The 16,517-nt window shown below is 39.6% G+C and overlaps 1 protein-coding gene across 1 annotated transcript in view; it reads right to left on the minus strand.

The window, feature by feature from the left end:
• The window catches only part of LOC132816792 (protein transport protein Sec24B-like), a 129,937-nt gene that overhangs the window by 36,974 nt on the left and 76,446 nt on the right, over positions 1 to 16,517 (minus strand). The window contains exons 6-13 of the mRNA XM_060826746.1: positions 14,443 to 14,627; positions 10,305 to 10,489; positions 7,964 to 8,066; positions 6,490 to 6,616; positions 4,761 to 4,870; positions 4,461 to 4,573; positions 3,142 to 3,260; positions 938 to 993 (exon numbers count right to left, since the gene is read on the minus strand). Coding sequence (XP_060682729.1) covers positions 938 to 993; positions 3,142 to 3,260; positions 4,461 to 4,573; positions 4,761 to 4,870; positions 6,490 to 6,616; positions 7,964 to 8,066; positions 10,305 to 10,489; positions 14,443 to 14,627 — 998 coding nt within the window. The remainder of the gene's footprint in view (positions 1 to 937; positions 994 to 3,141; positions 3,261 to 4,460; positions 4,574 to 4,760; positions 4,871 to 6,489; positions 6,617 to 7,963; positions 8,067 to 10,304; positions 10,490 to 14,442; positions 14,628 to 16,517) is intronic.

The raw sequence follows: 16,517 nt of genomic DNA on the forward strand, positions 1-16,517 counted from the left end.
AGAGCACAGCAGTTCAGGCAGTATTCGAGGACACCACCTGGCAGCTCAGCACTGTTACACAAGTCTAACAAACACTGTTGTAATTAGATTACTCTATCATCCTATATTTATCCCTGACTAACGCACCTGACCTACACCGCCTCGAACACTATGTGCAATTTAGCGTGGCCAGTTCACCTAACCTGCACATCTCTGGACTGTGGGAGGAAACCGGAGCACCTGGAGGAAACCCACGTAGAAAATGTGCAAACTCCACACAGACAGCTACCGTGGCTGGAATCGAACCCGGGTCTCTGGCGTGTGAGGCAGCAGTACTAACCACTGAGCCACCATGCGCCCATAAGAAGAGAAAAATAAACATTTGGATTTACTTAGCCCCCATTACTGAAACATCTCAAAGCACACAGTCACCAAGTTACTTTTATAGAGCATTGAAAGCAGACAAATAGAGAAGCCACTGTGCAAACATTAAAAACCACCATCAATAATCATACATATTACCTATTAATCTGTTTGTTTTTGATTATGGGAAAGTACTAAGGAGAATTTCTTTTCTTTGAAATGAACCCAGGATCTTTTACATTAACCTTGCACCAAAATTGGGTGACATTTGGCTTATCCAAAGGACTACAGTGCAGGATTCTGTTCCTCTTCATATTACAACAAAATGCCAGCGACAAACCCAAGCCCTGGATTTGGATTTTAAACGACATCCCACGGCGTTAAGAACTCCATTAACTGATTCAAGTTGACACACGTCTGCTCCCACTTTATTAATCTTTGCCTGTAGTAGTAGCTATTTTCAGTAAGGCAGCAGATTGCCATTAGCTGAAATTGATCGAACACACTTAAAAAAAATGTTACCATAGTATTCAGGTCCTTTTCTGTTAAAAAAAAAAGCAAGGATGCTAAATTTTAATCACAAGTTCTTGCCTACCTCCTTGCTTTCATGTAGGTTTACCATCAAGCTGTCTGGAGTAGGTAGGAAGATATCTGCAGAAGAAAGCTTTAATCAATTTTTGTGCAAAGAATACAAATTTTGACTGATAACTAACTAACTAGATGCCAACCAAACAACAGAACTTTTAAAAATGTGCTTCTGCTTGTTTTACAACCTACACTAAAGTTTCCCACCTGGGCTGCATTGCCGACAGTAGCAGATGAGACACTTTTGATACAGCAAACCCATGTTACACTGATCAAAAGTCCTGCTGTCAGCAACTAACTATGGTTTAACATCAACTGAAGGATCAGAGACCGGCTATGAGAATACTTCAATTGTCAGGTTAGGAAACAGGCAAATTTCAGAAGACGGATTGAAGTAAGGATGAAAGTGGGTAATGTTAGCGGGAAAAAAAAGTCCATCAATTATGACGGAGTGACTGCCCATAGAAGTGGCAGAGGAATTGTCAGAAGACATGTGGAAGATCTGACCCCATGTTCGCAGATAATGTAACTAAGGATTAGCATGCAGAGTGGAACAGGACAGAATAAAACATAGAATCTTGGGGCAATTCCAGAGATACATGGGCAGAGGAAAAGAAATAACTTCTGGAGTTTTTCAAATACTTTTGATTGGGCAAGAACAGAGTTGAGCTAGGATAGACCTGAATGAGGTGGTGATGGAAAAAACGCATCATAGTTACAAGGGATATTGTCTGCAACTTGAGTTTGGGCCATTTCACCCTGAGGGAGAGGGACGATCTAAAGTTGTAAAGAAGGTATAAGACATTCAAGGACTCTTTTGAGAAAGCACAAGCTTAAACAAAAGAGGAATAAAGGATGAAATTATGTGAAGAGAAGCTGTGATGTGCTTTTCTTTTCAAAAAAGATTTTAAAGAACGAAGAAACAGGGTGAAGATCACAAGAGAACTTGGTTTGACATCCATTTATGATAATGGAGTAGATGAAGCAAGAGCAGAGAACTGACAGTCTCAACTTAGAGACAAAGACATTAGATTGGATTAGATTACTTAGTGTGGAAACAGGCCCTTCAGCCCAACAAGTCCACACCGCCGAAACGCAACCCAGCCAGACTCATTCCCCTGCATTTACCCCTTCACCTAACACTACGGGCAATTTAGCAAGGCCAATTCACCTAACCTGCACATTTTTGGACTGTGGGAGAAAACCAGAGCACCCGGAGGAAACCCACGCAAACACAGGGAGAACGTGCAAACTCCACACAGACAGGCATCTAAGGCAGGAATTAAACCCGGGCCTCTGGCGCTGTGCCACCGTGCCACACATCTATGGATTTCTTTGTTAAGTATTAAAGCATTAAAAAGAGAGTATAGAAGATAACTGATTTTTGATGTATAGACTCAAATAGTAAAATGAGAGGACAACTTAATGAAAATAAAGGATACTGTCTTGATTCAATAAAGACAGTGAATACAAAAGCAAATGGATAACAGTAAGCCTATGCAAATTACTGATTACACTGTAAGTAGACAGGAGGGTAGATGTTCAATTCACTGCTATTATCCCAGAATACAGTGAAGAAGGGTCACTGCAACACCTCGTCTAGGTGCTGGTCTTATAAATCAACTGAGTTGGATTTTCACTACTGTTGTTTCTGTGATGAGGTTGGATACTTATTTTGTCTAACACTTTGTTTCAATAGAGGGGTACGCATTATGCTTAATTTCAGTACTCATCTAAACTTTCAGCATTATGTGGAGAGATATTGTCAATTTGATCAGTTCCCCTGAAAAGAGTTAGTAGCAAAACTGGTTTTGAAACATGGAGCAATGTTGTACTAACCAGTACCAAACGGCAGCAGTACTCAGACTAAAACTTACTTTATAAAGTATGCTTCCAACAGATCTAGTGAATTCAGGTTGAAACACCATGGAAATATTAGTCAAGTTATGTGAATTTTACATTGACAAAAATATATATTTTTGTTGACTAAATTACTGTGAAATCATACTGATTTTCCCCAGCTTGCTGAATCATTACTCAATTTAACTGCCCTGAAGTCTGCATTAGAAAATAAATTTTCATTTAGATGTACAAACTGTCTATAGTTCATCACTGAAGTGGACTAATTTCATTCTCATTTCTGAACTGTTTACTGTCACAACACCACAAATACCAAAGTTTGATTATAATCGCAATAAGTGTTTTTAGTCTTACCTTCAATATCTGACACAATCAGCATTTGAGGTTGTGACAAGCCTTCCTGCAAGTTGAAGAAATGAACTGTGCTATCAAATGTAATAAATCCTATTTTGGTCCTTGAATCTCCAGGCAACCTTAAAGATATATTTATATGCATATGTTACAACATGTAACCTTGGTCAGATGCTTAAAAAGCAGCATTTACATCAAATACTGATATATCATAAATCACTACCAAGAAATTGTACTTGCAATTAATTCTATTGTGGGATATTTAAAAATTAGACAAGAGCTTTATTATTGTAAGGAAATTAAGTTTCAAATAAAGCTTAAAAATGCACTTTAAGATGAACTGCAGAAACACAAGCTATAACATTTGAAGCGTTGTATTAATCAGAGGATGATATTGTCTTGAACTGTGTTTTAAAAAGAATGGTCGAGACAGAAATCCTCACCGCATTTTAAAACAAACTTACATGCGCTCTTAAAAGTGCTGTATCTTATCTGATTCTGGATTAACAACCAGAAATGGAATTAAGTTGTTTATTTCTTTCTCAGCTAACGTAGGCATAATGAGCCAGATGGCTACCTGCTGCATTGTATATTTCCAACTTTTTATGGTTATATTAAAGAAAGCTGAATTACAAGTGCACAAGAAGACACTTCCAGGTTACGTAATTTCATATTTCATCAAATTATGTGCGAAGAAATTAGGTCACAGGATTTAGAAGCATGGGTAAGCTATTCAACCTATCAGTTCTTTTCTACTATATGATGAGATCATGGCCAATCTGATGATTCTCATCTCCACTTTCCTGTCTTATCCCAATAACCTTTAATTCCCATACTAATTAATAACACTAATTAAAAAACTAATTTAAAAAATACTTAAACTGTCTTTATCCCTCTGCAGACTGTTATCCTTACTGTTTTCGCTTTCCATTATTTTTAATGTTTGCTGCAAATTTGGCAAGAGTACCTTCGTTGTTATTATCAAGTCATCAATATTACTGCATTATAATTGGGCCTCAGCACTGAGCCCTGTGGCACTCAACTGGCTGCTATCCTGAAAATGCCTTCTTTATCCAAACTCTCTGTCTATTAGTTAGCCAATCCTTTATGCTACTCCCAGGTCAATGTGCTTTTATCATTTAGGTATTGCATATAAGCCTACTTAGCAAATGCCTTCTGAAAATCCAAATACATTACTTCCACTGCTTCCCCTTTATTTATCCTGTAATACAGACACTGCAATAAACTTGTCAGGCACAAAGCCTTTGAAAAGATCCCTGTTAAAGTGCTATACTTTTACATTTGGAAAAAGGTGCTCTTACTTGTCAAAGTTTTCTAACAATGACTGACAACAAATGTTCAGGTATCCTGATTCCACCGCATTATGGGAAACATCAAAAACGAAGAGGTAGACAGCAGGTTGAGGTGGTCGCAGCTGCAAAGAAAATAATTTAGACATTGAAATATACATGCTGCGAACAGTTAAGTCACACGAAACACAAATATTTAATTTTACCTTGATATTTTTACAGTTCTACAGGATAGGTATAAACAACCCACTTTCATTAATTCATAGCTAACAATATCTGTTCATTTGGTTCTTTAGAATGCAGCATTTTTACCATATAATCTGAAGAAGCAATAAACTCCACAGTTGCAGTTTGAACTTCTGGTCTTTTGTGTGGTTCACCATATGAACGCGTCAAAGGATTATACATAAATTCTTCAGGTACTAAGATTTAAAGCAAAGAGAAAGATTTTAATTTAAAATGTATAAAAATACAATATACTCATCGATCCAAATATATTCAAGTAGCTTCTAAATATGCAGTCTCTTTGGCAAATAGGACTTTGCACAGCAAGCCAAAAAACAAAGGATAGTAGACACATTCCATGCTCTGGCTGAAAATGTTTAACGTCCTAATTCTACCATCTTCTATGGCAGGTTGTTCTAAACAGTCATTAATTTGTAAAACTTTTACTCCAAATTAATGTTCCTGTAAAGCCAAGCAGGTGCTCATTTGCACAGCTGGTGAGAAAGGTACAGATCTTGTCAAATAAAGACTATGAGAAGTAATACACAGGCACGCAAACAGAAAAATTCAAAAGAGACCAGAGTGCAGAGTGCAAAAAAGAGCTGGCCAAAGCTACACTTTTTAAAAGAGATATTGCTCCTAATATAATTTCTAGTCTATCCCATCAGAGATAACTGGCTCTACATTCTAGGTGACAGGTCCTATTCTAGTTTAGGTACAAGTCGTCATAGGAGTACAGGCCCTCTCTGTCCTAGTACTACTACCACCAAGTGTTCTAGAAATGAAATTCTTCCTTTCCATGCTATTCGTTATGCAATGCATTCACTTTCCTAATTGTCTTCTCCCTACATCAAATGAGTATGTTTTCTGTTTAGAGATTATCACCCATCAGGACTTGACTTTTAGCTTATTTCCTAGCTATTCGTGCACTTTTAGCAGAATCTCTAATTACGATAAATAAAACTGCTCTTGGAAAGAAACACTTGCATACTAGGATCAGAGGTAAATGATCACACATTAATGTGAAATTAAGGAGACAAATGGACTTACTTTTGTCACAGGAAGCAAGACAGGCTTAAACCCCTTTGCGGGCATATGAAGGTTTTGGAATGAAATAAATCAAGAATTTCAACAATCCAAATGACACTTTTCACCTGCACAACAACTTTTATTTTTCAGACTTGTTTCACAGAGAGTCGTAGAGTCATAGAGATGTACAGCACAGAAACAGACCCTTCGGTCCAACTCGTCCATGCTGACCAGATATCTTAACCTAATCTGGTCCCATTTGCCAGCACTATGCCCAAATCCCTCTAAACTCTTCCTATTCATATACCCATCCAGATACCTTTTAAATGCTGTAATTGTACCAGTCTCCACCACTTCCTCTGGGAGCACATTCCATACATGCACCATCCTCTGTATGAAAATGTCCCTCCTCAGGTCTCTTATATCTTTCCTGTCTCACCCTAAACCTATGCCCTCTAATTCTGGACTCCTCCACCCCAGGGAAAAGATCTTGTCTATTTATCCTATCTATGTGTCTCATGATTTTATAAACTTCTATTAGGCCACCCCTCAGTCTCTGACGCTCCAGGGAAAACAGCCCAGCCTATCCAGCCTCTCCTTATAGCTCAAATCCTCCAACCCTGGCAACATCCTTGCAAATCTTTTCCAAACCCTATTAAGTTTCACAGCTCCCTTACGATGGGAAGGACACCAGAACTGCACGCATTATTCCAATATCTCATGATTTTTCTTTTCTTAGGATAGCCTCAAATGATGCTAAACCACGGAGGAATATTTGCTAACTTACCATCATTGACTCGATAACACAAATTGCATTTCCACCTTCTTTGATCAAGGAAGGATACAAATGGATTAATGTATGTTCTGCAGGTTCGGCATCTGACAATGGTGCTCGAAGTAATCACAGGCAAATGCTAAATTGTTAATGAAACCAATCATTAGTATTGAGCAGAAATTCTAATTCTGCTCACTAACAAGAAGAAAATTTTGCTAACAACTAAACCAAAACATGTAAGAGGTAATTCCACACACTAGGCAAAGCAAATAAAATGTTGTTAACAGTACCTCCAAAGCGATTCTATGAGAAGAAATTCATGCACTGACACGTTTGCTTGCTCACTTGTCTGTGAAGCCCATTAGACACAATGTTCCTCTCAGTGGGTGGCGGTAGATTTACCAGCAATTTTAATGCTGATTAATCAACTTATGATGAAGCCCTATTTAGTCCCTTTAGCAGAAGTAAACCAGTCCAAAATTAGTGTTTACTGAATGGGGTTCAAACGTGCAGTGACTATTTTCCTTACTTATAACCTGAATATTTAGATGCATAAACCTTAAGAACCTGAGTAGAGGTTGTTTAGCACATTCCAGATTATTCAGAAAACATTTATCTTGAAAAGCATTAAAAAAAACCTTGCAAAGTGGCTGCTCAAACATTTGCTCTGGGATTTCCTTTTACCATTATATTCTGGCTCTCCAAGTAAGAAAAATTAAGATTAGTATTTTAAAATCAAAAACAACTGAACAGTCACACTTTTCCTAAAAAGGACTGTGACGTTCCAGCTCTTTTTAATAGTGTGTGGAGGATTAAAAAGGATAGAGAAAATTCATTAAATTTAAATTTTAGCCATGGGCATAAAAAATAACCAAAATACAGAAAAATATGACCATGAAAAAGTGTAATACAAAAACAGTACAACTACACGATGAAAGGAGAGCTCTTTCCTGCTTACTAAGCCCCTCACTCCATTTGAGCAACATTTCTAGCCATTATAATGGCTGTCAAGATTCCAAAATTATTATTCATTTGAAATAGAAAAGAGAAAGGGAGTATCTTACTGATTTTGCCTTCAGTGATAGAAACTCTGAGAAAAGAGGCCATCTTATTTAGTGGGTAATATGAATAACCAAGCAAGCAGTAACTTACTGCTTGCCCAATATTACAGACTGCTTTGAACAATATTGTAGACTTCAGCAAAATTGCTTCTCATGCAGATTCTTTTCATTTTCTTTATTGGCACTTTTCCAAAGTTATTTCATTATTTCTATCCTTCTACTCAGACAGGTTTACATTATGGAACAAAAATTAACATATGGCTTATTCTTGATCACAATAAGAGGCAGCATTGATTGATCCGATTATTGCCAGCAAAAGAGCTATATTCAAGGTTTGGAGTAACAATGTAGTAAAACAGTTGCCCAAGAAAGATAGTAAAGGGTACTGGAGTCTATTGCGCACACCAAATTAAAAGTGCAATTACCGTCAAATCTTTGAAGGGATGAAGCAGTAATCCAAGAGGAAGTTTTGCTTTGTTCAGCAAAGCCTGAGTCTGAGGGATATTCATCAGAGTGCATCGGAATAAACTGGGAGAAAAGGAAGAACATCAAGATAGTCATATCAGGCACAACTCCATTAAAGCCTAGGGTAAAACGTTGTTTTTCTACTTAATATGTTGTTTCCAGTGATGGCTTTCGTTTTTATTATTGCGTATGGTCAGTGAAAAAGTTTACGCTGTACACCTCAACACATTTGTAATTAGGAGAGTAGACAGGAGTATGGGTAGATGACACCCATTTGACAGATGTTATAGCAGCCATTTCTCATTGCTGATATATACATCTTCAGCACCAGATAAAGCTTAAAATTTTGCTATTATCATCATTCTTTGTGCTCCTCGAGCTAAGGCGCGTTCCTTCAGGAGACTGGCATTCTTGTCAGTAAGTGTCAACAGCACAATTAGATACCCAAAACATTTTGTTGCAACTTTAAAACCACAATTTGCTTTATACCACTACAACATGTTACATTCACCATAGCGTGCACTTTCTGTGCACTTCTTTAAGAGGCTTGTTAATTACACTAAGATTCATGTGGTAGTGCCCAACATATCAAAAGCTGAGACATGGTTTCCCAGTCTCTCTTCTGAAGGGTCTTTAAAAGTGGCAGCAAGCACAAAAATTAATATATCCTGTCAGTTTGAATGTGCTGCCCAGGAACCAAAGATCAAACAGTTTCCAAGAAACAAGGAATTGAACATACTGGGTCTAGAATTAGTCAGGAGATTGATGTAATATGTAAAATAAAAAAAAAGTGATACGACACATTTGAAAATTTAGGATTTACTAGATGATAAGATCAGGGCTCAGTTATGGAAAAATGGGAACGATTAGTGTAGCCTGTGGCTTAAATGTCAAGGGTACATAGGGAAAAAAATGTGATTTTTCAACATGATTAAAACAACAACCTGCTTGAACATGAAAGGTGAATGAATAAACAATATTTTTTTGTTTCAAAGGAAACAGTACATTTTTAAATTCATGGTTTTCAACAAGAGCTTTTATAATGATGTGATCTTTGATCCTGCCCAAAGATATTTGCAGAACTCAGAAATCCCTCATGCCAAAAATAATCCAGATATTTGTGCAAATAATTTAGTCATTACATGGCAGTAGCTTGGATTGCATTTTCCTTAGAAAACAAGCAAAATGTGGAGCATGGCAAAACATGGACTGTCCTTGATGACTTGGGAGTTTTCACCCCTCAGTCAGAAAGTGAAATTAACAATATTGAGCATCACAAACTCAAAACAATTCTACCCTTTGAACAGCACAATTTATCTTTTATTCCCACACACAAATTGTAAACAAATATGAATGTGCATAGTTAGAATTTAAAAACAAACTTTGAATGAATATGTAATCACAAATCCTAAACTGGTTATTGGCCATAACAAGGCAGGATTATGGCTTGCAAACCTGGAAGCGAAGCATCTGCAAAAACTGAAATTGCTGGAGAAACTTGATGGAAATGTTAACTGTTTTCTCTCCACAGACAGGCTAGTTTGTCTCGCAATTATATGTTTTTGTTTCAGATCTTCAGCATTTGCAGTTCATTTTCATTTTAAAGAAGTATGAGTAGTTTGGCAAATTGCAAATTTTCTGTCTACTGATGATTATCGATTAGATTCCTTACAGTGTGGAAACAGGCCCGTCGGCTCAACCAGTCCACCCCAACCCTCCAAAGAGTAACCCACCCAGACCCATTTCCCTCTGGCTAATGTACCTAAAAATACAGGCAATTTAGCATGACCAATTCACCTAACCTACACATCTTTGGATTGTGGGAGGAAACTGGAGCACCCGGAGGAAACCCACGCAGACATGGGGAGAATGTGCAAACGCCACACAGACAGTGTGGAATCGAACCTGGGACCCTGGTGCTGTGAGGCCGCAGTGCTAGCCACTGAACCACCATGCCACCCTCTAACCAATTATAACCAATACATGGGATTTTTCAATTCCAACAAAAGGACATCAACCTGTAACTTGAACTCTATCTTGCTCTACGTCTGCATACTTCCAGTATTTTCGAGTTTTAATTTGCAGTTGATTGTATTTTGCTTTTTCCCTTGATTTTACAATTTCAGATATAAACCAATATTAGGACAGGGTCAACATAAAATGCAGAACTTTAATGCAATTCAGCAACCACAACACTACAGATATTTGGCATAGTTCAATCGTGAAGAACACAGGTGATTGCAAACATGCTTCACTTGCAAGAATACACAATCATTTTGGTTAAAAAAAAACGACACTTACTCTGGGCTGCAGTTAAGTTTTTTCAGTTCTTGACTTAAATTGGATTGAGGGATCATGTTTGGAACAGGTGGAAGAATATCCCGTTCTTGAAGGAGACTGACTTGCCTCAGAGCTTCGGTCCGTCGTTTATTCCGCACGTTTAGACCCTCCATGTTTGACGACAGCTGATCAACACTGGAAAAGGGCTGCAATCAGGAAAAGAAAGACAATCTCACCTGATTTTATATTTCAAACTTCAGCATTCAATTTTCCATAAACTAAAACATGACCAACAATATTTCATCAAATACAGGCTCTTTAATAGCAATTAATTTTATTATTGAAATATCATTACATAAATTTCTGACAGATTAAGTAAACACTCAAAAGACATTAGGATTGTCAGTTTGGAGGCTATGTTGTAATTACAATTCAAAACAACTGTATGGAAATTGAACTGCAAGCAATTTTGATTTTGCAAGAAAGTTTCAGGTCACTAAAAAGGACAATTCCATATGTGACTTAGACAGCTAGTTTCAAAAAAGATGTTGGTTTAATTTTCATATAATATTTGTCATGCTAGATGTGGTCTCCTGAAGATCAGTAAGCCAGAGTCAAACAGAATTACTTGAAATTTGGATCTGGATTTCCAAACATTTTAAAGAAAGAAAATTAATGGATACTATTTAACTCCAGGGAAACTTGAAGATGCATTTCCAGTCCAGACGTGACAGAAATATGCGCACAATATCAAGCTTCATTTTTGATATGAAAGTGGAGAAAAATATGAGTGCGCAAATTTGAGGTACGTTCATAATAAGATTACATTGAAACAAACTGTTTTATGGAAAAACAGATCCATTAAGGTACAGTAAATCAAATGTATTATATCTTAAGGCTCCTCAATAGAGAACACTGTCATACAGATTTTTCATAATTTTAAACAACTATGTTCCCATTCCTCCTCTGCACTGAAAATATCAGATGAAGTAGTCAATGTGCATCCAACTTGGGAATGTACCAGCTATTTCCCATTTCCTGCCCTGACAGTAATGGACATATGCATCTTAGCAAATTATCAAGACCACGGCTTATGAAACAATGAATTGAATTTATTGTCATATGTACCGAGGCACAGTGAAAAGCTTTGTGTTGCGAGCAATACAGGCAGATCATAGAGTTACATAGCATAGATAAGTAAATAATATGTAAACAGCGGCAAAAACAAAAACACAGGTACAGGCGAATGTTAAGAATTTGAGAGTCCATTCAGTATTCTAACAACAGTAGGGTAGAAACTGTTACGAAACCCGCTGGTGCATGCGTTCAGGCTTCTGTACCTTCTCCCTGATGGTAGAGGTGGAAGAAAAACGTTGCCAGGGTGGGATGGATCTTTGAGAATGCTGGCGGCCATTCCTTGATAACAGGCCTGGTAGATGGATTCTATAGATGGGAGGTTGGCTTTTGTGATTGTCAAGTTCACCACTCTCTGTAACTGTCTCTGATCTTGAATGGTACAGTTACCACACCAGGTAGTGATACAACCAGGCAGAATGTTCTCGATAGCGCACCTATAAAATGTCGCCATCATGCCAAATGTCCTGAGCTGCCTGAGGATGAGGAGATGTTGTTGGGCCTTTGTAACCAGTATGCCCACATGAAGAGTCCAAGAAAGCTTGTTGTGGATGACCACTATGAGGAGGTTGACACTCTCCACTTGTTCCACCTCTATGCTGTTAATGTGTAGGGGGGCATGAGTAACATCCTGCCAAAAGTCAATAATGAGTTCCTTGGTTTTGCAGGCATTGAGAGTTAAATTGTTCTCAGTGCACCATTTTTCCAGGCCTTCCATGTCTCGTCTGTAGTCCGTTTCTAAGCCATCTGAGATTTGACCAACTATGGTGGTGTCATCAGCAAACTTGTAAATGGCATTATTGTGGTATTTGGCGACGCAGTCATGAGTATACAGTGGGTACAGTAGAGGGCTGAGTACACACCCTGGGGGGCTCCAGTGTTGAGTATTAGTGAGGATGAAATAATATCCCCAATCTTCACTGACTGTGGCTTGTGGGTGAGGAAACGGAGGATCCAGTTGCAGAGAGTGGGGCTTAGTCCGAGATCACTAAGTTTAGTAATCAGTCTCGAGGAGATAATAGTGTTGAAGGCTAAACTGTAGTCAATGAGTAGGATTCTTCATCTTGGTGTTAAGATGTTCTAGGGAGGAGTGAAGGGCAAGTGATATGGCATCTGACATGGATCTGTTGGTCCAATAGGCAAATTGGAGTGGGTCAAGAGTAGTGGGGAGGCGAGAGTTGATTAATGCCATGACCATCCTTTCAAAGCACTTCATGACCACCGAAGTTAGGGCCACTGGGCAGTAGTAATTGAGACATGTTGCATGAGCCTTCTTAGGCACAGGGATGACGTTGGCCCTCTTGAAACGGGCAGGGACAGTGGCCTACTGCAGGGAGAGGTTGAAGATGTCAGAGAAAGCCTCTGCCAGTTAATCTGCACATGCTCGGAGTGCACGGCCTGGTACTCCATCTGGTCCCATCGCTTTCCTTGGATTCACACGAAGGAAAACTGATCTGACCTCTGATGCAGTGACTGTTGGGATAGGTTCATCAGGACTTGTCGGAATAGGTGTTACCTCTCTGCCGAAATTCTGCTCAAAGCCAGCAGAGAAGGCGTTGAGACGATCTGGGAGGGATGTGTCATCGTCTGCTATCTTGCAGTGTCTCTCTTTAGAACCTGTGATGTCATTCGGTCCTTGCCTTAGCATCACAAGTGAGCATGCTTCTCATCCTTAGGAATTTCAAACTGCAATGGAGAATCAGATATAATGGTAGGAGTGCTCTCTCTAGGAGAAAGTGAGGACTGCAGATGCTGGAGATGAGAGCTTAAAAATGTGTTGCTGGAAAAGCGCAGCAGGTCAGGCAGCATCAAAGGAACAGGAGAATCAACGTTTCAGGCATAAGCCCTTCTTGGAACTTGGATTGCTTTAAAAAGGTGGATTTTGGTTACTCCTACAATTTTGTCCTCTGGTGGATTAGCAAGTCATTTTAAAACAATGACCGAAGTCCAATATTTTCTGAGCAACATATGACTGTATAACTCTGTCGTTATCAATGGAAAATGGTTTATACGTTTGATTTTATGACAGGTAGGGCAAACACAATTACCCTTTTGATAGTGCAGAAAACACCAAAAATGAGCTCTGAAGCCAAGTTTATTTTTCTCTCCTAGCTGTTCAAAGAAACCAGTCGCTGCAGAAGAAGCGTCTAGTTTGGGAATTTTCCAAGCCTGGAGAGTTTCGATGGAAACTATGTTTTTGAAACTGAAAAAGTTTTAGTTCTCAGATTTGACGGGAGTTCAGGGAAGTGGACTTGGAAAGGAGTGATCAAATTGGCTCTGCAGGAGAAAACCTGGAGGGGGGGGGGTCAGTTAAATAGACCTCTGAATTGTTGAGATATAGGTGTAAATTTGCCTGGATTTGTGCCTGTTACAAATGGTGCTGAAAAGCAAGTTTTAATTTTATTTTGAACTACGAGTACATATATCACTTGGTTTCATATTTCTTGTACAATTAACTAAATGTTCGATTGCTAAAGACCATCTGCAGCCTTGTGTGAATATGTGTCAGTGACTAGCCACCGCATCACTAAAACACAAAAAATAATATATTAAACCAGGTCTCATTGCAGCATCCGAACTGTCTAATAGTCCCACCAGGTGGGATTATAAATCAGGTCAATCAGTCCAAAAGGGTCGTGTCAATGTTTATGATTCCTCTGCTTTACTTGATTGCAGCCCGTCAAAATATCCTGCTTCACAATCCCTCATGTTTCTGTCTAGATTCACTAAGTTTTCCTCAATTCATAACTTAAAATACCAGAGTGCAAGGAACAGACATATGCTAAATTGGAGTTAAATAACTGATTTCAGTTTATGAATGTCAAAAATCAATTCCATGAAAGAATGATATCCTTTAAAAACTGTTGCTAAACTGGAAGAAAATACCACAGATTCCCTATGTTTTCCCACCTCCCTGACTAACCACTTCCAATCATTCCCCTTTTTAAGGGGAGGGGCAGGTGCAGGTCACTAAGAGGCTAATTTAAGATCATTTCCAACTGGATCAGACAAACAAACGTCTTACTTCAGTAAACTGCGGAAGTCCTGGAGAATATCCTGGGCCAGTGGGCTGACTGACAGAATGCGAAGGAGGAGCTACGTTCTGGTAGCCGGGCTGGAGAGTTGGATAAGTGTAACCAAATGGTTTACTGCTCTTCAACGGACGTGGATCAGAAGCAGCAGGGGCTGTGGCAGCTGAAGCTGTTGAATCTGCAAAACAAAATACAAAAATTGAAACACAAGTTTACAAAAATAATAAACAAAGACTGCACCTCTCATGATTTCCTAAGGCATGGATAGAGAATTGGCTGACTGACCAGAATATGAAGGGGGGGGGTCTCTTTCAGGACAGCAGGAAGTGACTAGAGTTCTGCAGAGGGCAGCGTTGGGACCACAACTATTCGAGTCATACATTAACGATCTGGACCAAGGAACAAAGGGCAACTCTGCAGATGACACAAAGCTAGATGGAGTGTTAAGGAAGAGGGAAAGCTGCAGGGGCTGTAGTTGAGGAACAGGGAGGCTGCAGAAGGACTCAGTCAGAATACAATGTGGGAAAGTGTGAGGTGATGCAAGTTGGTAGGAAGAAAAGAGGCAGAAACAATTTTCTAAATGGGGAAAGAGTTCAGAAATCTGAAGCACAAAGGGATTTGGGAGCACTAGTCTGAAGATTAACACGCAAGCTAAGTTGGCAGTGAGGAAGGCAAATGCAAATTAGCAATCAGGTCAAGAGGGCCAGAATAAAACGAGTACAGGTGGACTGTCGAAGCTCCACGATGCTTGCGTCAGACTGCATTGGGAATACTGCGAGCAGTTTTGGGCCCTGGGCCTCAGGCAGGATGTGCTAGTCTTGGACGGTGTCCTGAGGAGGTTTACAAGAATGATCCCGAAGTGAAGGGTTTGTCATATGAGGAGCAGCTGACTCTTGATTTTGACGGATGAGGGGAGGATCTGATTGAAATGTACAGAATACGGACAGGCCTGGATAGAGTGGATGTGGAGACGACATTTGCACCAGTTACAGAGAATAGCACTTGAGGGCAGAACCTCAGAGTGAAGGGACGACTGTTGAGAACAGAGAGGAGGAGGAATTTCTTCAGCCAGAGGGTGACGAACCTGTGGAACTCAAAAGATTGTGGAGGCTAAGTCTTTGAGTGTATCAAAGAAAGACAGGTTCTTGAATAGTAAGGGAATCAAGGGGAGAAAGCAGGAAAATGAGGTTGCAAAACGTATTAGCCATTACACACAGCAAGAGAGAGACAGAGAGAGAGAGAGAGAGAGAGAGCGAACGAGCGAGAACACAGAGAGAGTGCGCGCGCGAGAGAGACACAAAGCGAGAGAGTGAGTGAGAGAGACAGCCACACACAGCGAGAGAGACAGTATTTACTGTGGAAAAGGATATGGAAGATGTAGACTGTAGGGAAATAGATGGTGACATCTTGCAAAATGTCCAGATTACAGAGGAGGAAGTGCTGGATGTCTTGAAACGGGTAAAAGTGGATAAATCCCCAGGATCTGATCATGTGTATCTGAGAACTCTATGGGAAGCTAGAGTAGTGATTGCTGGGCCTCTTGCTGAGATATTTGTATCATCAATAGTCACAGGTGAGGTGCCGGAAGACTGGAGGTTGGTAAACGTGGTGCCACTGTTTAAGAAGGGCGATAAAGACAAGCCAGGGAACTATAGACCAGTGAGCTGACCTCAGGAGTGGGCAAGTTGTTGGAGGGAATCCTGAGGGACAGGATGTACATGCATTTGGAAAGGCAAGTACTGATTCGGGATAGTCAACATGGCTTTGTGTGTGGGAAATCATGTCTCATAAACTTGATTGAGTTTTTTGAAGAAGTAACAAAGGAGATTGATGAGGGCAGAGCAGTAGATGTGATCTATATGGACTACAGTAAGGCATTCAACAAGGTTCCCCGTGGGAGACAGGTTAGCAAGGTTAGATGTCATGGAATACAGGGAGAACTAGCCAGTTGGATACAGAACTGGCTCAAAGGTAGAAGACAGAGGGTGGTGGTGGAGGGTTGTTTTTCAGACTGGAGGCCTGTGACGAGTGGAGTGCCACAGGGATCAGTGCTGGGCCCTCTACTTTT

This window comes from Hemiscyllium ocellatum, chromosome 1, assembly GCF_020745735.1.
Source record: "Hemiscyllium ocellatum isolate sHemOce1 chromosome 1, sHemOce1.pat.X.cur, whole genome shotgun sequence".
Lineage (NCBI taxonomy): Eukaryota > Metazoa > Chordata > Chondrichthyes > Orectolobiformes > Hemiscylliidae > Hemiscyllium > Hemiscyllium ocellatum.